Genomic DNA, 21,655 nt, shown 5'->3' with positions numbered 1-21,655 from the left:
CTGCTTCAAGGCTCTCCTCTGCCACCCTCCTTTACACCTGTTTTTTCCCATTCCTGTCACTACCTTTCCCTGGCAGGCATCTGTATCAGAGACTGGTAGTGACAGCAGTAAGACCGTAGGGACAGCAGCCAGCCAGCCTCAGTCCTCACCACAAGAGCACAAAATTGAGACAAACCTGAGAAAAGGTCTTGAAATGGGACTTGGAAGGAAACGGGGGAGGGGAAAGGTGAAGGAAAGAGGAGAGGAAGGGCAGGGGAGGAAAACTGAGAGGGAGAAAGGAGTGGAGGGAAAGGGTGGGAGGAAATGGGAAATGAGAATAAAAAGACCCGCCCAGGAAGAAAGAGTCAAGGGACAAGGCTAGGCTCAGGGAATGAAGGGCTGGCAGAAAGAGAAAGAGGAGGGACAAGGTGGAGTGGAAAAGAGGAGAGGCAGGGATGGAGGGAGGATGGGGAATAGAATAATGGCAAGAGGTGGAAGGCCCAGATAGGAGTGGGCCACAGGACGTAGAAGGAGCAGAGAGGAGGGGGATGGACAGTGGCTGAGAGGGACAAAGGGGAGTGGAAGGACCAGAGAGCTGGGAATGGGAGGAGGGCGACACGGAGGGGAGGCGCTGTGAAGCGGGGCAGTGTGCAGCGGCTCCTCCCAGGCAGCCCGAGAAGTTTGCTGAGCATCCCCGAGACACCGCAAACCTCTGACTCGCTGCAGGGGAGAGTCACATGGGGCGGCTGGGGGGAAGTTCAGCTGGACTTGACGCGTTTGCTGGCTGGTCCCTGCTTGGCCCGGAACAGAGTCGGAGAGTGGAGAAAGCAGGAAGCCGGAAAGAAGCGGCTTCGGGGGCATTTGCCTGAGATCAGTGTAGTTACTGCCGCGCTAGACCCGTCATCCCCACCCAGAGGACTAGGAGGACACCCACGGAGACACCCCATCTTCTCCAGGATGCTGGGTACCCGAATGCCCCCGAGCGGCAGAGGCGATCTGGGAGCGTGCAGGCAATAGCTCGGGTGTAGAACGTGAGTACAAACAAAGCTAAACCGCGGATCTCCACACCTTTAAACTACAGGAAACTCTCTTAGAAACCTGGCTAGGCTCAACTGCCCGCTGCAGGGGCTGTTAGTCAAGAGGTGTCTATAATAATAACAACAGGACTCACAATCAGAGTCACGATCGTCTTTAATTGCCCGGCTATAGGTCGGTAGTGAGGTATCTGTTGGCTGGTTGAATTATTTGGTGCTGGTTCGGGGAGGGGTGTTTTTTAAAAGGGGGGGGGGAGGGATGTCATGCTTGATTCCTGCCTGGAATTCAGCCCCGCACATCTCCGCACCCGGCTTTGTGAGTCCATTCAGTCCTCCCCTTGCGGAGAGCCGGCTGCAGAGTTTGGGAAAGTTTTGGAGTCTCCGATTGGCTTTTGCTGGAAGCTCGCGGCTCGCCTGGCGCTTTTCTAACTGGTCTCACTTCTCCTTGCAAACCCTGCAGGCGGCGGGGTGCGAGCTGGCTGGTTTCTAGCCTGTGTCGGCTTGTAACGAATGCACAAGAGTGAGCTCTGGCGAGCGGTCCAGCTCCCGACCGCGGGACCCACCTTCCTCGCTGCCGCTCGCGAGTCACCTGGTCCCTCGCGTTCCGGAATCCGAACGTTCACGTCTGCTGCTCCAGCTGGAGGCTGACGCGACGCGGGGTAGATTCTAGTCAGAGAAAGGGCAGGGGATCCAGAGCGGGGGTTTAAAGCGGAGCTTGCTATTTTGACGGCTAGAAGCAGGAAACAGGACTCTGAGGAGGCACTTATGTATAAAGTGGTGCTTACAGAAATAAACACCTACCTAGACATTATAAAAAGAAAAGGAGGACTTGTGGCACCTTAGAGACTAACCAATTTATTTGAACATAAGCTTTCGTGAGCTACAGCGGATGAAGTGAGCTGTAGCTCGCGAAAGCGTATGCTCAAATAAATTGGTTAGTCTCTAAGGTGCCACAAGTCCTCCTTTTCTTTTTGCGAATACAGACTAACACGGCTGCTACTCTGAAACTAGACATTATAGACCATTACAGAGGTGGGTGCCAACAACTACACATTGCATGCCACCTCTTCTTCACTGGAGTCTCATTCTTCTGAGCTAGCTGGAATTAGCGGTGTAGAGGTGTACCAAGTACTTTATCCTGAACCTGAATGCCAGGGGCTGACCTTTACGCCATGGTGGGTGTACTGTGTCCGAAGGACACTGAGGTAGCGTTGCTATTTATGGGCGCAGGTCACTTGCACTAGTCTGATGGCTGCGATATGCTTTGCGAGGAAAGGATTTTGTGTGTGTGTGTGAGAGAGAGAGAGAGAGAGAGAGAGAGAGATCGGCTAGTTTGGGCAGATGCAGACGTATTTGTTTAGTCATGATTTTTAGACCAATTTGCATTTAAACGTTTCAACTAAAGTCAGAGGGCTGGAATTGTGGTACAACGAGTCCGTCACTTTTGCTAGTCCCAGTTATAAGACGTCATATTATTTGTCCTATTTCCATGTTGATTAATTATCACGAATTTCACTTGAAGAAGTAGTCAAGCCCCAGCCAGCCTTACCTCCATTGTGCTAAGAACACGATTTAGGAGGGCTGCGAGATAGGGCAGTTTCAGTGAACAGTCCTGAAGGCGCTAGTACAGTATCAAGGTTGGTGAGTAAGTGCTGAAACTGAAAATATCATTACAGCCCAAGAGCTTGTAATATTGGAGTCAATTACAAATGTAGATCTCCACCTACAGCTGGTTGTTACATTGGCTTGGGCAAAGTTATGTGCTGCGGGAACGCTGCATTTCTCTGGTCATTTCATTAAAAGTTATTTAATTTTGTTCTTGCAAATTTTAGTACCTGTCATATTTTATTCCTCAATACTCTCATGTGGTGGTCAGTCTTTGAGGCTTTTTTAAAGTTATACAACTCCCATGTCAGCTTTTATAATCAATTCTTTGTCCTATGTACTATACTTAATTTCTAAGGTTGCCTTATACTGTACTAGATAACCTGGAAAAGTATATGTTGGTGCCACTTGCTGCTTTTTTAGATTTATCTGTTGCCACTTTATTTGGAAAGATCCTTGAAAGGAAATTAGTTTGATATATAAAGTGAAGGCTCACTGTCACACTGATTGAATTTTCGGGAGAGTGGTTAAACAGGTAAAGTCATGAGAGTTGTTCCCGATTAGAAAATTACTTCCTGTTTAGAAAAGTGACTCCCTGCATACCGTTAGTTCTTTGTTTAGAAAAGAAAGATCTTTGACCCAAAGTGAGTGAAAGTCGGGGTCACTGCAACCTTTTAGAATCTGGAAACTCAACAGTGGATGCTTTCCAAGGAGGGAGGGCAGCTAGAGGGAGTGAGGAGGAGAAAAGAGTAAAGATAGCTTCTGCCAATATGCTTAAAGCCAAGTTTCAAAACACCCAGAGCTCCTATATGAGAGTTGCACCCTTGCTACTTGGAAGAATTACTAATGCAAAATGCTGTTGTCTAAAAACTAGAAGCCAAGAAAAATAACTCTTTATTAAAGGTTTTGGCCGAAGTCATAAAACTGCCAGCACATTTATTTAAAAAAACTTTTAAATTTCTCATTTGTTTGTGCTTTCCAAGAAATATTGTTCTGCAGCTGATGTTTGTTATCTAAATCCCATTTGCAGCTAGAGCCATTCAATTTCAAACTGGGAATGTAGATTAAAATTCACCTATGTTCCCAGAAAGCTTTTCGTATTCTTAAATTTAATGCCCCCAGGGTGTGCCTGACAAACTACACACATTTACTCATCATCTGGAAAAGCTTTAAAAATAAATAAAACAGAAGAAACTTTGGCGTCGTACACATATTCTTTTCTTTTCCTTCTCCTTTCTTAAAATTGTCATTTGTGGGTAAAGCAAATGGCTACATATGGAGAAGGATGGAGACCTGGAATGTGTGGAGTGTCTCTCCAGTCCCTTTATTCAAGAGGGTTTTTTGTTGCTGCTTGGAATGTAGGAAAAGGTCAGTTCCAGTGGTGTACTGGATAGAGATATAATTCAGTTACCAATGTGACTGTGTAATATATGTCCTTGTATAGACAAAAGTAAGAGTGAGAACACAGAAACAATAAGCCAAACTCTTTTCTCCCTTATACCCATAAAACCTCTTTGCCTTCAGGGTGGGTGTAACTGAAAGCAAAGTCGTTCTGTTGTTGTTCCAAATAATATAACTCCTAGATGACTATTTCTTCAGTCTTCTGCAAGTTGCTGAGTGTCTATTTTGTGGTGCTGAGAGCCCTCCGTTCCCAATGGGAGTCTTACAGGTGTTGCTTAGCACTTTGCAAGATAGACCTATACATTACTTATGTGTAATGGACCAGCTCCTGCTCCATTGATTTCAGTGGTGCAACACTGGAACCAACAGTGCTGGAGCAGATCTTTGGCTTCCATACAGTCCTATGAACCACTCCAGCAGCACACTGAGACCACAAAGTGTATTAATTGGGCAGTTAGGTATTTCCCTGGCTTGGGAAAATCCCCAGCTACCACAGCCACATTACTGACTCTATGCTACTTCCTCTGTTCTCAACATAGAGAGTATATGGGCAGCGCTGATTTGCTTTGGGATCCCAGGCCAATTTAGTGGGTGCTGGGGAGCCATTTCTGCTGGTGTGAGTTAGAGCAGCAAAGGAGGCTGCTACACTTTGTATATAGGGACAAACTAGCCCCCAGCAGCACTGGCGTTTGGGGGAGAAAGTGAGGTGTAAAGGTGGTATACATCCATCTTTGCCCCCTGCCTTGAGGTCTGTACTGAGAACAGCTGAATCAGACATGTAGATGAAGGTTTGATATTTAAGTGTTCTCAGTGAGACTTTCACATGAACCTTCAGATACAGTTTTTCAAGGTGAGTGGATATCACATTGTTGTGAATATGATAGGCCATTAAATAGCTCAGTGGTTTGAGCATTGGCCTGCTAAACCCAGGGTTGTGAGTTCAATCCTTGAGGGTGCCATTTAGGGATCTGGGGCAAAAATTGGGGATTGGTCCTGCTTTGAGCAGGGGGTTGGACTAGATGACCTCCTGAGGTCCCTTCCAACCCTGATATTCTATGATTCTATGATGGGAGAGAGAGAAGTTTCACAGCTTTCCTGCTGTTATTGTTTAGCTGGAAACAATTTTCTGCTAGGGCAATTTAAAGGAGACCTGGAAATATATTAGGGCTTTGTGATTTTTTTGTTTCTTTAATTTATGATGTATGAAGAAGACCTGAACGGCTTTTGTTTTATTTAGAGGAAGTGAGGGTGGGAAAGTCCTGTTTCTTTGTTACATTAGAAGTTGGTCTCATCTACCCTATTTTACTTGGAACACTCTATGGACAACAGGAGAAATAGAAGGATTAGTAAGCAGTGACCAGTCATTTGTATGTAACTGACATTAAGACATTTTGTAGAATGTCTATATCTGTAGTGCTATGTTGACAAAGAAGTGTCCTGTAAAATGTTCTGTCTGACAATGTCTTCTTATAGTAATATTCAACTAACTATTAAAAAAAATTAGCAGGCCATATAATGCCATTGATTTTTAAGCAGAAAAACAGGAAGTTCTGCTTAAAAATCAATAGCATAATATGGTCCAAAACATTACTTTTAAATGTTGCTTCCAGATTAAATTTTAATTTTCAAGCATTTTCTTAAATTATTTATTGCATTATTATTCATATAAACATTGAACAGGTTCATCAGTGAGATTCATTTTCTGTAAGTCCTAACTGGTAATACTGCTTACTTTAGATCATGTTGATAAAATCCATCGTTCAGCAGGAAACTCTATTGTTGATTGTCCAATACACTGTCCAAAGCAAGCAAAGATTTACATTGATTGTGATACTGCATATGATCATAATTTTAACAATAGGTAGTTAAGAACAATGGAAGATATCCTGTGTCTTTTCTGTTGATTAAATATATAGTCCATGTCCTCAGGTGGTGTAAATTGGTGAAGCTAACATTGGCTTTAATAGAGCTGTGCTGATTTACACCAGCTGAGGTTCTGGTTGATAAAGTTTAATATTTCATTGGTCACATAGGGGACAGAAAGCAACATATTTGTTCTTCTACATAACAAAATGATGGCTCTACTCACAAAATAGTTACTACTGAAATATTTATTTTGTTGCCTGTGATACTGTAAGTAGGTTTCCATTATATCTTATATTTATACATCAACTAATCATTTTGTTGTGTGCCCAGTGATGAACATCTTTGCTTGATCTAACTATCTAACTATGGCTAGCTGATTTCTTCTGTGGTCACACATAAAAATGTATTATGCCGTGGGATGGCATTTACAGTGAATGTGGACAATGTGAAATGACTTTTATAGTGAAGGAGAAACACCCAAAAAGTTTCAGTGCAATACAGTGTGCAGATTGTAAATTATTTATGATAGTCAGCCTCTGCTAAGAATAAAGTTGTTTTGTTTAAAAGGTTCAGATTTATAGGGCTTCAGAAAAACTGTTGGCAACCTAATGGTCCAATCCTATTCCAGTGACATCAATGGGAGTTTTGCCTCCCATCTTCAGTGGGAAAAGGATCAGGCCCAAGTTATAGCAGTGTTTATTGAACAATGTATGTATTTTTTATAGTACCTAATAACTAAATGCTGGTACCAGTCTGACCATGCAGTATCTAAGTTCTAACAATTCCTGCAAAATCGTAAGGCTGAAGCACCACCATACTTACATCATCACATATTATTTTTGCATAGTCATGTAGTCCTTTTGCAGTATTTGCATGCCATAATAAAAAAATATGAGCCTCGGGTCCTCTATTGTGAATTTATATTATATCAAAGTTCATGGAAAAAACTAGTGATGATTCAAAGCCATGACAGAAAAAGAAAAATCAAAGCTGTTTTTAAAAGTATTAGTAAAATATTGTCTGATTAATCTTTCACGTATAATTAAATCGAGAAACTAATGTAGTTCTGAAGTTACATGCTATGAACTACTGATTTCTTTTCATTAGATGGCACAAATAAAGGTTGGACTTAATTTGTATATAAAGTAATGATACTGAAAAATTACCTAATGCAACCAATTAGTAGAATTGTCTTTGAGCTAGTGGGTTTTCAGACACCAGCTTAACTATAAATAGTATAATTTTGCCATGTTAAGAGAGAGAAACTATTTTAGACATTTATAACACATCTATTACAGTAGCAGCTGGGGCCTGGGTACCAGACAAGTTGAGCACAAGTGGCTAAAATCCACCTTTATACCTTTTCTAATCCTAGGGCTGCCTGGGACCAAAACAGCTCCCACAGCCACTTTTAACAGTCACAGGGATGTTCCACTGGTTTGACATCAGCAGAGCACATAGCATTCAAGCACCGCTGCCTAGACCCTGTCACACTCCTGACCTGCCCCAGAATATCTCCACCCTATCCCAAACTGCCTCATCATCACCTCTGGATTCTCCCATGCTCATCAACACTAGAGATGGTGCAAAGTCACTTTGTACGTCTTCAGTGGCCCAGGGAGCATAACAGGAGCTGAGGATCTGATTTGTTACCTTAAAAACTGTGTTGGCTTTGGAGGATTTCAAGTAAAACTACTTACAATTATTCCTGCTTAGAGTCAAAATTAGGTAGTTACTAAACTCCCTGAGATTGGCTGGGTGTTTGTGCTAAACCTTCCTCCCTACTCCTCAGTTCCGCGTAAAGTACTTTGTTTACTCAGCAATAGATATTTTGGATCCGACAACACAGGGAGTCAATACCCGCCATTTCCCTCTTTTTTCACCAGTAGAATTATAATCAAATTATATGACTAAAGTTTTAGTTAGTAGGTGGTTGGCTTTCAGATTCCAAATGATCAAACCCACTGTAACATCAATCCTTGGTATATATTTAATGTTCCCCACAAATTCGGTATATATTATTACAAGGCATATACATAGGATTTGCTTTATATAAAGACAGTGATATTGACTCTACTTACTTTTTTTCTCCCCCAGGTTCTTGGTTTCACTGCCACTGCTGGATGTTGACATGCAACAACTTCTGAAGCCTGGGGCATCCTCAAACAACTCAGAGAACTGCTTTGGGGAATGTGACTTGAGTTCCCTCTTGTGGAAAGATATTGGAATTAAACTTTCATGATTTTAAAAAACAAAACAAACAAATTATGGCGACAGTTACTATGCCACTTGTTGCTACGTTCACCACTCCAGGAAATGAAGAATCTGACTCTGTAATTGTGCTACATTATAATTATACAGGAAAACTTATTCTAAGAGAAAAGGCGACTGATCGCATAGGGTTAACAACTGTTTCATTTCTGATCATATGTAGTTTCATAGTCCTGGAAAACTTGATGGTGTTGATTGCCATATGGAAAAATAACAAATTTCACAACCGTATGTACTTTTTTATTGGCAATCTAGCTCTCTGTGATCTGTTGGCTGGAATTGTTTACAAAGTAAACATTCTTATGTCTGGAAAAAGAACTCTGAGCCTGTCCTACACAATCTGGTTTATTAGGGAAGGAAGTATGTTTGTTGCCCTAGGAGCTTCCACTTTAAGCTTATTAGCGATAGCCATTGAGAGACATTTAACTATGATCAAAATGAGGCCTTATGATGCAAATAAAAAGTACAGGGTCTTCCTTCTTATTGGAACATGTTGGCTTATCTCGGTTTCCCTCGGTGCCTTACCAATCCTTGGCTGGAACTGTATCAGCAATTTACCAGACTGCTCAACAATTTTGCCTCTTTATTCCAAGAAATATGTTGTATTTTGCATCAGTATCTTCATAGCCATTTTGGTGGCAATTGTTATCCTTTATGCACGTATTTACATACTGGTAAAATCCAGTAGCCGTAACGTCACTAATCATAGTAACTCAGAGAGATCTATGGCACTACTTAGGACAGTTGTTATTGTAGTTGGTGTTTTCATTGCTTGTTGGTCTCCATTATTTATTCTGTTGCTTATAGATGTAGCCTGCAGAGTAAAAGAATGTGCCATTTTATACAAGGCTGACTGGTTCATTGCTTTGGCTGTCCTCAATTCTGCGATGAATCCCATCATCTACACTTTAGCCAGCAAGGAAATGCGTCGGGCTTTCTTTCGCCTTGTTTGTGGCTGTCTAGTGAAGACCAATGTGGCTAGATCTTTGCCTATTCAGCCCACTCCAGATCAAAGCCGAAGTAAGTCGAGTAGCAGCAATGCACAGAAACCAAAGGATGATTTCCCACAGATTAGTGTTCCCTCAAGTATAAATGAAAAAGATAAATCATCATTTCAGAATGGAAACTTGTGCAAATGAAGGACTCTGCAAGTCAAGGACTCATCTATGGCTTTTTAGGATTCAATTACAAGCTTTCCATTTTCATGCACTTAAATCATAACTTAAATCATAGGGGAAGATACTAACCACTTAGTTAACTGAGTGTCTATTTATCACATGACTTGTTTTGCTTTGGGTTTTAATTCTGTAAAAGATCTGACTCAGGAAAGCTTTTTCTACTACCCAACAGTCTGCACAAAATCCTTGTGTCATGATGACATGTATGACATCGGTGTATTTGGTAAAGTCTGATCTTACAGTACATCTACATCACCTATAAGAAACGTCAGCTATTATACATATCCCACTATCCTGTTTATTGTTAATTGGGAGAAAGGTTACTTACATTATACAAAGTGCATTATATTTCTCTATACATATTTTGCTGTTATGTTAATAGCCTTACATGTATGTGGTATAAATAACTGTATATTTGTACATTTCTTTATTAAATAGTAATTGTATGGCAAAAGTTTGTATTATGCTATGCATAGTATTACAGTATATAATGCAATAATACAGATTATACAAGTATGTAGAAGTTTCAAATTGTATGTTTGAAAATGTATGAAGTAGTAATCCTGAACTGAGCAGATAAAGATGCTATGTATACTCAGTACTTTTTCTTGCAACCAGTAATCACAGATTGCTCATGTTTACATAGTAACAGTATGATCGCTAGGGCCGTGGCCAAATTTTTTCAGTTTATTTTATGCAAACTGTAGTGAATAACCACTGAAAGTAAGTATATATGTTTGTTATTCAAGGTAGTTAAAATATGATCTAACAATTCACACATATATCAAGTGTAGGTACTTTTCCAATGCATGTATTTTTACTTACATTTTTAAATATATTGCAAACAGTATGTCAAACCTGTGAAAGTCTCTACAAAGTGGCATTCTTCCACAGTTAGAACAGGCTTTCTTTAAAAAGACAATGGACCATGACAAAATCCTTGTACAACCTCTGGAGTCCCACCCAGGAGCTAGTACAGCGTGGAGCTGTATTAACATCTTCTAGGGACAGATCCAGCTGATGCAGAACTGTTCATTTGGAGTCATGCTGCACAAGAGAAGGGATATTACAGTTTGTTCCTCTGGATGTGGAATGGCTCCCCATGAGTCCACTGGGGACCTGGGGAACCTCTGCACCCATGTTGGCACCCCAAATCTATCCCCTGTGAGGACTTTGTGGACTTTTCCTGCCCTACAATCCCCTTCCAAATGTGCTAGCCCAAGAGGAGGTAGTCTGGTCCATTGTGATTAACAGCTCATAAATACATGGGGCCAGAGCCTCAGCTGGTCTAAAGCAGCATAGCTTGCTTGAAGTCAGTGCAGCATGCCTGATTTACACACAAGTATAAAGGAGTTGTGCTTTAAGGCTGGGATTTTTTCAAAAGGACCTATGTGAATCAGGTGCTCAAATTAGCTCTCATTGACTTTCAATAGCAGTTGAGCACCTAACTCCCTTGGACCCATTTGAAAAGACCAGCCTAAATGAATCAAACCAAGCATTAGAGTCATAGAGTTTAAGACCAGAAGGGACCACCAGATCATCTAGTCTCAAGTGCCTGTATATCACAGTCTCCCACCCCACCTAGCACCCACACATTAAATCCAACAACCAAAATTAGACCAAAGTATTACAGCCCACAGGAGACTAGACTATTCTGTGCCGTAGGGAAAAAAGGGGCACACCACTGCCTGAAGCCCCTGCAATGGCAGGGAAATCACTAAGTAAGGTATTGTAATCCTCAAAAAATCATAACTCTTCTTAATTCACAACTTACAAAAACTGGTGCTTAGTTTTCTTTCTCTTATCTTAATTAAAGCAGCTGTGTTTAAAGAATATGTCCAAATATGTACAGTGCATAAACCCTGTAATGTATGTAGCAAAAGCCTTTCGACATATACCATTTTGCCTTTTCATTGTCAAGTGCAAGGTAAAAGTCTACATGTAAAAATGTCAGTAGTCTTCTGACAGCTGTAAAAAGAAAGAGGCTGATTTTGCAGCAACTGTGAAGATACCAATAAATATGAAATGACTTGCATAAAACAGAGACTTCCCAATGCAGTGAGTTACAATTTATAAGCCACTTGAAAGAAAATCTTGGCAAAGAGTGGCAAGAAAACAAGTGTACTGACATAGGAAACTGAACTGTGGCTATGAAGTGAATCAAAGCTGTAGGATTTGTATGTGTATTTGTTATAAACTGAACTGTGGCTATATTGTAGTTTCATGGTTTATCTCTTTACATCTTGGAGTGATGTGTGGTTATACTCTCCAGTCTTGGACAGCTCTCTTGACAGGAGTGTCATTAAAAATGTTTGCTAAAGTCCTTCTGTTACCTGTTCTTCTAAATGTTTGATTTGTTTAAATGACCAGTCTTCCCCTAGCCCAAAAACTTCATTCTCAGCTATTGTAAACAGGAAGGGCTTGAGCAACTCAACTCCCATTAGTATGAGGGAAAGCAGTGTGGCTGTTGTCTGGCTAGGCCGAAAGAATGACAGGAGACATTAGATATGGGTTTAATCAGGCCGCTACTTTATTAGTAGATGTCTGGGACTAACCCAGCAGATAAAATGTGCAGTGCAGGTGAAAACCCCCACAATTCACTGGGGGGTAGGGAGTGCTTTTTTCAAGCACCGTCCCCCACACACACACACACTTTTCCGTTCATGTCCCTCCAGCAGATCCACTGCCGGGAACCGCCAATTCCGGGGCGGGGGGCTTCCACCAGCTCCCCCCCTCCCCTTTTCATCCAGGTCCCTCCAGCAATTCCCTTGCTGGTACCTTTCCGACCAAACACACACACACACACACACACACACACACCCAGTTAAGGTGGACGCTAATGATGGGGGGGTTGGCTCCCGGCTGTACCAATCAGAGGAGTCCCCAACTGCCCCCGGCTTGCTCAGTTACCAAGCACCTCTTCTTAATTCCTTTTCCAAGCCATTTATCCGTTTTTTTGTGCCTTAAATTATGGAGTACCTGCACTGAACATCCGCTATACACTTAAATAAAGAGTTGTGACATACGGCCTACCGCCCGTCATGCTGTGCATGAACAGAGCCCACCTGAACCTGCTGCGAGGAAGGCAAAAAATCCCCACTGCACCTGGCCAATACGTTGGTAAGGGAAAAATTCCTTCCCAGCCCACCTTAACAGGGCAGCTAGCGTAATGCCCACAGCAGATATAGCTAATTACCTGGCATATTTCTGATCTAAATAGGGAGGGAGGATGGGTGCTATCTCGCCTGTTCAGAGTGATGAGGGGAGTCCAGGCCCAGGCTGACCTTTTTAAACCCCTCATTCCTAGGTGGTGAGTCATCCAGCACACGGACGGCTTTTCCAGCAGTTTTACATCTCCCTTCCTCCCCAGAAGCCAGAAAGCATTGCCCTCTTCTCATGGCCAGCCAGACATGCTCCCCCTTGCTTAAAGCGCAGGGCAGTGAAACTCACCCCATGCCTCAAGTTAAGAACGGTATGTGTGTGTCTCCATACTTAGATCTGAAATAAGAATGAAAATACGTGCAGTAGAACCTCAGTTACAAACACCTCGGGAATGGAGGTTGTTAGTAAGTCTGAAATGTTTGTAACTCTGAACAAAACATTACGGTTGTTCTTTCAAAAGTTTACAACTGAACATTGACTTAATACAGCTTTGAAACTTTACCATGCAGAAGAAAAATGCTGCTTTCCCTTTATTTTTTTTTTTAGTAGTTTCCATTTAAACACAGAACTATACTGTATTTGCTTCTTTTTTTTTTTGGCTCTGCTACTGCCTGATTGTGTACTTCAGGTTCCAAATGAGGTGTGTGGTTGACTGGTCAATTTGTAACTCAAGTATTCATAACTCTGAGGTTCTACTGTCGTAGCCAAAGCCCACATACATGTCCATAAGCCTGAGCTTAAAAGCCCCATTCCATTCTAAGAAACTATGTGAGTTAGCCCAATCTACAAGCCATTCAACTGTTTGGGGCCTCATGGTTCTGGGTTGACATGGCAAACTTCCACCCAACCCTGATCTCTCCCCCTCATTCTGGCAGTGGATTCCAATGGAGAGGAAACTCATCATTCGAATTCACTTCCTGCAGCTCAGCACTGTGCTCATTTTAAAGCTAGCTACTCAGCTTGTGCATGCCTATGCAATAGCCAATATTACAATATATGAGGCAGTTATACACAAATGGATAAATCTAGCTCTGTTCTTCATGGGAATTCAGAGCACTGCCCACTGCAGAACCAGCATGGCTCTACTGTAGAAAGGGGAGCCTGGATTTAGAAAGCCCACCTGGCAGTGCAAACACAGTGGGGATTGAGGGGCAGGGAAACTAGGGGATTGACAGTGATGATGGGACTACAGGTGCTGTGGAGGGTATCCATCCTTGATTCTTTCACCACAAACACCAAAGAATATCTTAGAATGCAGCCCAAATAACTGGTTCTGCACTGGGCCAAAAGTTGCACTTATGTGGGATCAGAATCAGACCCTCAGTCTAGCTGATTTGTTGTACATAGAGGAAAAGCCACAAAAGAAACACACGCTTCACACTCATTATTTCAGAGCCTTTATTTTTGTTCCAGACTACAAAAGAAACCACCTAAGGAAAAGAGCTTTCACAAGAGTTTTTATTGCCAACAGTCTTACAGCATTACAGTATTTTAAAATCATTAAGTACCATAAACTTTTTAGAAAACTTTTTTTGAAATCTCAAACCTTTGAACCAAAGTTATGATGTAGCAGTCACCTTTCAAAGAAATGGAACAAGCGTGTGTGTTTGTGTAAAAAACTTAGTTAAATTATAAAAGTCATGCCTGAAAGCACTGTATCTACACAAATACAATGTCAACCAAATATGACAGGCTCTGACTCTGTTGCAGTCAAAGGGAGTTTGGCCTCTGATTTCAGTGGGAACAAGCTCAGATCCTTAGTAATTAAGTTAAATGCTCTAAGGGTTTGCTACACAAGCAGAATTATGCTATTTCATAATAAAGGCACATTTCCCAGTAACCAATTGTAATTAGAAGTGAAGCATTGCCTGAAAGTTCATTATTTTCACCTGCCATAATAATAAAAATGAAAACAAATAATGTTCACGCAACTCCATCTGCTATCATAAAATCCACAAAGCTATGAAACCCTGAGAGGGGTTGATCAACTCTCACTCAGCCATATTCTTTGAGCTGAATTCCACCAGTGCAAACCTGGCGTAGCGCCACTTAATTTAATGGACTACATGGGATTTACACTGATGTAATCAGAGCACAATTTCATCCATTGACTTCAGCAGGAGATGTAGGTTCAGCCTCTCTCAGGAGCCTGGACAGTCCTTTCCAGTGGTAAACCCCATGGAAGCAGGTTAAATTGGAAGAGAACTCAAGGAGAGTTTTCTCTGAGTTTTGCCAGTACCGTTTGCCCAGTCACAGAATGAGCTGAGCTGTGGGGCCTGCCCACAAACCTAAGGATTCCCCTAGCATCTACAGTAGTACTGCCTCCACTGTTTGTAAAGCTCCAGTTCCCCATCCACACTCCCTGGTGGCTATGGCAGCAAGGAGCATCCCTGGCCACAGCTACTTCTGACCTCCCCTTAAAGAGGGAAATTCTACAAGGAAGCTAATACAAGGTACTGCCTTTCTCAAGTAATCTGTGGGATAAGAGGGAGGCTGGGTTGATGTGCATCAGCCCAGCCTCCCACTGATCCAACATGGGGCTGCCCACTCCCCACCCCACAAGCACACCCAGTCAGTGCCCTTCCTCCTGCATGAATGCCAACCCTCAGAGTGCTGTCCATCGTGTCCAAGGAAGGAATAGGATGTTACTGTAGAGTTGGCTAACCCACCAACTCCATCCTTTTGCAGACGAGAGGGGAAAATCTCGGCACACAGACCAGGATATTATCTGGCCCAGAATCAGGACATATAGCAGCAATTATTTGTGTTATGAAAATGGTATTTGGCAAAATCTTATTAATGGGGTTTGCTTCAGTTCTCACATGGATTCTTGTAGATCAACAATAACTCTGTTGGAGCAAATGGAACTACTCCAGTGTAACTGAGGCCAACTCATAACACATTATTTGGCCCTACTGTCATTTTATTTCCCTAGCATGTTGTAATCTAAAATAATTGGGGTCAAACTCCACCTACTCTGCTGACATGAGCAGTTCATTGACATCAGTCAGCCTCCTCAGTGAAGTAAGCCCTGTAGAATTTGGCCATGGTTCACACTGGGCCTGATTCTGATCTCACTGTTTCTGCTCTAAATCAGGAATGACTTCAATGAAGTAAAAAATGAGTTAAACTAGTAAGTGGAAAACCTGGATAAGGGGGATAAGAATCAGGCCCACTGCCTACATTTAGAGTTTGTCTGTATGCCGTGGCCAAGTTCTCCAGAGGGGTGTGATTTGTAGAGTGGTCTAATCGTCTGTGCTCTTACTACCCCATATAGGCCGTGCTGGCACAAACTGAAAGGTACCTAGTTAATCAGCTACCTTTTAGTTCATGCCAGAAGAGTCTACATCGGGCAGTTAGAGCGCCACATGTTACAGCACTCCACTATTCGCTGTTCCTCTCTAGAGTGCTTTGTTGTGCCATGTAGACAAGTCCTTAGATCTGATAAAAGTAGTGGTGAGTTCATTACTTCCTGCACAAGCTGGAAAATCAAAAATGGGCTAAGTGACTAAATTCCGTGGCTGAAGGATTTCCTAAGAGTCGATTCAGCTCTAAAAGCAAAGTGGACGCTAGCAGTGGACTAGCAAAAATCTTGGGACATAGTAGAACATTTCATAATAGATTTCATTTTGAACTCACAAAAGTTCCAGGGACAATAAACAACCACATTATTTTCACACACCACTCATCTTTACAGAGAGACCAGTTTGTACAATTCTCAATCAAAAATGTTTCTAAAAAGTAATAAATTTTGAATGTACTTTTGAAAAAAAAATTACTGCAGTAAGTTTTTTTTAAAAAAATTCATGACTGAAAGGAACATATTCATCTTCCAAAAAAACTCAGCTTGTGCCAGGATTTAAGTTATGTTTGGACTAGAGAACTTCACTTGGAACAGAAGCCATTACTACACAAATCTAGTCACACGGGAAAAAAATCTATTTCCCATACCAACTATATTCATTATTTTTTGTTAGTTTATAATGTACTTTCATTGGTTTATAATGAATATTTTCTGGGTGTTGTTTTTTTTTATAACCTCACTGAAGATAAAGGAGGAACTGGGGGAGAAAGTTGTAGAATAGATCTTCATGTTAGGCATGAACACATTTCAAATTTAGCCACTGTATTTCTTAATTTTGAGGTATCACAAATGTGAGAGTCAAATTTATGATTTAGTGAACAGTTCCCCCTACTTTGATCAGCAGCCAGGTAAGTAACCTTCACAAAACTCTAACTGGAAAAATATGTGAAGTAAAAACTCAATATTGTTGGTAAGTGTTTGAGGTGAGCTCTTTTATTTCGTATTCCTGGTGTGGGATTTTCAAAAGCATTGAGCATTGGCCTAACTCTGCTCCCAGTAAAATCAATGGGAGTTTGACTTTAGTGACAGCAGAGTTGGGTGAAGGCTGCACATGTCTGAAAATTCCACCTTAGTGTACAGCATTGTTTATATATATTTACACTTACTGTACATATTTGGTTCTATTAGCTGCATCAAGTAGACAGTGGAGTCCAGATCCTTAAAGGTATTTAAGTGTGTAACTAGTTGGACAACTAAATACCTTTGAGGATCTCTGCCTTGATGCCCTGGACAAAAGTTTGGAACATGGATTTGTAACTAAATGTTATTAAACAGTCACAAGTTGCAAAGTCCTGATATAAAGCTGCAAATTGCCTGGACGCTGCAAAAATGTGCCAGCTTTAAAATGGGGCATTTATTACTTACAAATATATAAATATGTATAAATTCCATTACGAATAAATTGAAGCTAGCATCTGGCATTTTGTCTGCCAGCAATAATTGTACAAGGGTATAAATATTTATTAATTCTCCTCTCCTAACTGCATAGCAGGGAACCTGGAGACTATCATGCTAAGAAATAGGAGACTACCATTCCATGAGGGGAATAAATAATAAACCCCAGACACAGAACATATAAAACTGGCAGGTGATACCTGCCAGATTTCTAGTACATACCTACATCTTCTTCGTGCACTGCTTTATTTTCTATTCATACCTTATAGTCCTTGTTCAGTCCTAAATTGCAATCTCCCATAGAAAACCTATATGAGAGGGCCACGCAACCCCCTGATGGGACACTTATGGAGTTTCCTTCTAATACTCTTCTCAGAGGGGAAAGGTCTGGGGGCTGTAGAAGAGGCAAAAGTCATGGGCCTCCAAACCTACAGGCTGATTCCATTGATTTCAATGGGCTTTGGCTCAGCCATCCCAGGAAAAATGGCACCATTGGCTGTTTCCCATGCAGCTCCTTAACACAAACCCTAGGACAGATGCCATAGAAGTTGGTGCTGCTTGGGACAGCATTAACTCCCATTGGTGGTATCTGTGTGGTCTGCAGGACAGCTTGCTGTGGAATTCTGACGGTCTCCGCCCTCTCCTGTGCCACACACCATCACCTGACCTACAAAGTCTCAGCTCTGCGGAGGGTCTTCCCCAGGCAAGGAGACAGAATGTCGTGGAAGCTGGGTCTCCTTCTGTGCTCTCCACCCAGATATGGCCAGCCTAGCTCTCCCATGCTTGCATTATTGAAGATGAGCACAGGAGTCCTTTTTTGGGCAGAACACCCATTGAAGTCAGGAGCTAATGGTATTTTTTTCTTTGTGCCATCTACCTGATTGAAATTTCTGCAGCAACCAAAATGTCTGATTCAAACTTTGGAAACAAGGCTGAAATTCAGCTGCCAGAACTAATAAGGGCAACTTCACTGAAAATTTTGCATTGATTTCAACCAAATAACGACTCTTGCACACCTACAGTAAAATTAATGTGAAACATTTGGTTTACATAAGAGTTAGTAACGTGGCCCTAAGGAATGTCTATTGCACATGGTTCACACAATTGTAACATAAATGAAAACCAAACTGATGGGCAGATTCTAGCTGTCCTCACACATAATTTGGAATGCGTCTAGACAATAGGCCTGCTACTGCAAGGAACCAGTAGCTTCCTACATAGTTCTGAGCATCCTCAACTACCCCTTAGGAAGAAACTGGGGACACTCCAGTGTTGCAATACTCATGGTTTTACCATGTGTCTCACAAATTTGGCTCTCTTTTGTTTGTTTGTTTTTGTTTTTGTAAAATCCCAGCTCCTTGAATCATGGGATGAGGTGTTAATCTCATCTTTCATTCTAAAAAGTAGCCTTTTTAGAGGGGAGGGGGAGCTTGAAAACATGAAACCCAAAGCCTGAGACACCAGAAAGAAAATAAAAAGAACCCACAATTCTGATTTTTTAAAAATCTCATAATTTTAAGCCCATATCCTGATTTTTTGGGCCTGACTCATAATTTTTGAACATTTGGGGTTGGAAACACTTCACGGGATTGAACTCTCCCCATCATGAAGGGTTTAATCGTGCCTCCCTCCACAGAAGTCATGAGCAAACTGCTCGCTGATTTTAATGAGAGCAGGACTGGGCCCTGCATTCATCTATTTATATCCTTATTCTATTATTTTCACATACAGGACCAAATCCAATGAGCAGCAACAAGAGCAGGTGATGGATCACACAAGGATCCATTCCAGCAGCTGGGAATCACCATAGCTCAGGCACCACCGCCCCCCTCTTCTCTAGTCATTCTCCCTACCCCAGTACTACCTCACCTAGGGAAATTGTGAGCTGGGCAGATTTGCCAAGTTTCCAGCTTCTTCATGCCACTAGAGCTGCTCAAAGTAGCTTAATTATAGTGGAAGATGTAGCCCATGAAACATATTCTTGAGAATTCAGTAAAAGCGCCCCATCATTCTGTGTCTCCTTGCCACCTATCTGAAGGCTGATTTCCAAAGCATGTGTTAAAGCTTTCAGAGGGCCTATTTACAATTTCAGAACATAAAGTAAAGGTTGTGTTCGTGTGCAATTACAATTACATGGTTACAATATTCCTGCAAATCTCTCATGTTTTCACTGTACCCATTTGATCTAAAAAACGGTAAGTTAGGAAAAGGGTCTGTTACATACAGCTGATTGATTGCCAGTTTATGAAGACTACAACTGGGACAACGCAAAAGATTCTTTTACAAGTTTATTTTAATATGTTTAAAATGCTTTCATTCATGCACCATCTCCTGTCACTTTATTCTGTGGGCCAAATTTCCAAAGGTATTTAGGCAGCTAAGGATGCAGATAGACACCTAATGGGATTTTCAAAATCACCTAAGCAGGTGCCTAGCTCTGCAATCATGTATGCTTTAAGTACCACAGAAGCCACTCTTCTCCCTGTTTGTAGCACGCTAAAAGTCTCCTGTGAGATGGCTGGAAGTGGGTGGGACCTGATTCTCCTTAGCCTTACAACTTTTGCAATCATCTTACACTGATGCAAAGTACCAAGGGCAAAGTGTTGTGGTTTCACGCAAAGTCGTTAAGACCTAAAGAAGGAAGTGTTGAGACACCGGTGCATTTTAAATAAAGTGAAATAAATGTGTAAAAATCTTTTAGTGTCCCAGCTGTAGTAATAATAAACAAACATGTAAAAATGGATTGCTATTCAGTTGTTTTGAGGGAAAAGACTGTTTTTAAAAAAGCTAAATAAACTAGAAGTCTGAACTTCAAACATTTACTCAGATGATTAGTCTTCGTTTATGCAAGTAGTCTCCATGCATTATCTCCTGTGTGCTACTGAGATAACTAAGGGCAAGTCTACACTACAGTGCTACATCAGTGCGGCTGCACTGATGCTGTAGTGTGTCTGGTGAAGATGCACTATGCTGACAGTAGAGCGCTCTCCCGTCAGCATAATTACAGCACCTCGGCAAGAAGCTATGTCGGCAGGAGAGCATCTCCCGCTGACATAGTGCTGGTGTGGACAGTGCAAAACTTGCATCGCTTGGGGGTGAGGGGGCTTTTTCACACCCCTGAGCGATGTAAATTATATCAACTTAAGCCAGGGATTCTCAATCTTCATTGCACCCTTCTGACAACAGAAATTACTCACGACCCCAGGACCAAAGCCTGAGCCCAAATAAGCCCCACCGCCCTGGTGGGGGGGGCTGCAACCTGAACCCTGCTGCCCAGGACTGAAGTCCTGGGGCTTTGGCTTCAGCCCTGGGCAGTGGGGCTTGGGCTTCAGCAAGTCTAAGCCAGCCCTGGCGATCCCATTCAAAGGGAATCGCAACCTACTTTGGGGTCCCGACCTGCAGTTTGGGAACCGCTGACTTAAGTGGTATTGTAGACCTGCCCTAAAAGTTTGCAGGATTGGGGTCCATGTTTTTCCTTTCAAATTGTGTACAAACAACTTTAGTTTATATAGTTAGTTACATTCTGTTATAGCAGAATAAGCCAAACAGAATTGCTAGCTAAATTCTAACTAAATCCCTCAGGAAATTTTGACATTTCACAATAAGTTTCCATTCTGCATCAAACGGAAAGTCAAAATAGCAAAAAGTGTCATGGAACAAAAATTTTTGAAAAGATTTGAATTGGAAATGTTGAAACAGAGAATTTCCACACTTTAATATAAATGAAACAAATCAACATTTGAAATGGCATTTTTAGTTTCAAACCAACATTTCATTCTGACACGTCAACTCAAAGTGAATTTTTTTCCCTTTGATTCCTCCAATCGTAAATTCAAAAAAACTTTGTCTAAATCTACATTTTTATGCAGAATTTTAGACAAAACCACATTTTCTGACAGGAGAATTTTCATCGAGAAAGTTTCAACCATTCTCACTGTTGAATCTTTCCTACACACGGTGATGCGCAGACCAGAAAGAATCCAGTTTGACTTTCAATCTCAGGTAGAGATTTCAGGGCCACAAATTAGAGACAACACTGTTTTACTAATAAACTTCATAAATGTGATATGGAATTATTGAAAGATGATAAAAATAGAACCACAGGCTGTGCCAGATTAAAGCATAGGTACTATTAGGGCCATGTCTCATGTCCCAGCTCCTAGAGTGACACAATGAAGTCAGAATCTCAGCTTTCATTTGATTTTAAAAATAGCCCTCATGAACGCTAAGAAAAGCTTGAATTGTGACCCAAAGATAACCAGTGCCTGTCTGAGTCTATACAGAGCCTGAAACAATAACTCTCAGAGGTGTGCTTGTTCCATACGTCTTCACTCTGACACTTGCTGCTACCCCAAAGGGGGAACCCATTGAAGGGTGTGTGCGTGGGGGCTTGGATTGCC

General features: G+C 41.7%; 1 protein-coding gene across 2 annotated transcripts; it reads left to right on the top strand.

Moving 5' to 3' along the window:
* The first annotated feature begins 346 nt into the window (after positions 1-346).
* Positions 347-11,657, top strand: S1PR3 (sphingosine-1-phosphate receptor 3). Of its 2 annotated transcripts, none has more exons than XM_027821714.3 (2): positions 347-1,010; positions 7,983-11,657. In XM_027821714.3, exon 2 carries the CDS (start codon positions 8,153-8,155, stop codon positions 9,293-9,295), a length of 1,143 nt encoding a protein of 380 aa, XP_027677515.1. In that variant the 5' UTR covers positions 347-1,010; positions 7,983-8,152; the 3' UTR covers positions 9,296-11,657. The 2 variants fall into 2 exon arrangements, with proteins under 2 accessions (XP_027677515.1, XP_043403347.1); XM_043547412.1 differs by lacking the exon at positions 347-1,010 and adding an exon at positions 2,062-2,650.
* Positions 11,658-21,655: the final 9,998 nt, after the last annotated feature.

The sequence above is a fragment of the Chelonia mydas genome, chromosome 5 (genome assembly GCF_015237465.2).
Source record: "Chelonia mydas isolate rCheMyd1 chromosome 5, rCheMyd1.pri.v2, whole genome shotgun sequence".
NCBI classification, from domain to species: domain Eukaryota; kingdom Metazoa; phylum Chordata; order Testudines; family Cheloniidae; genus Chelonia; species Chelonia mydas.
The sequence above is the reverse complement of the archived record's forward strand: the minus strand, read 5'-3'. Positions and strand labels throughout refer to the sequence as shown.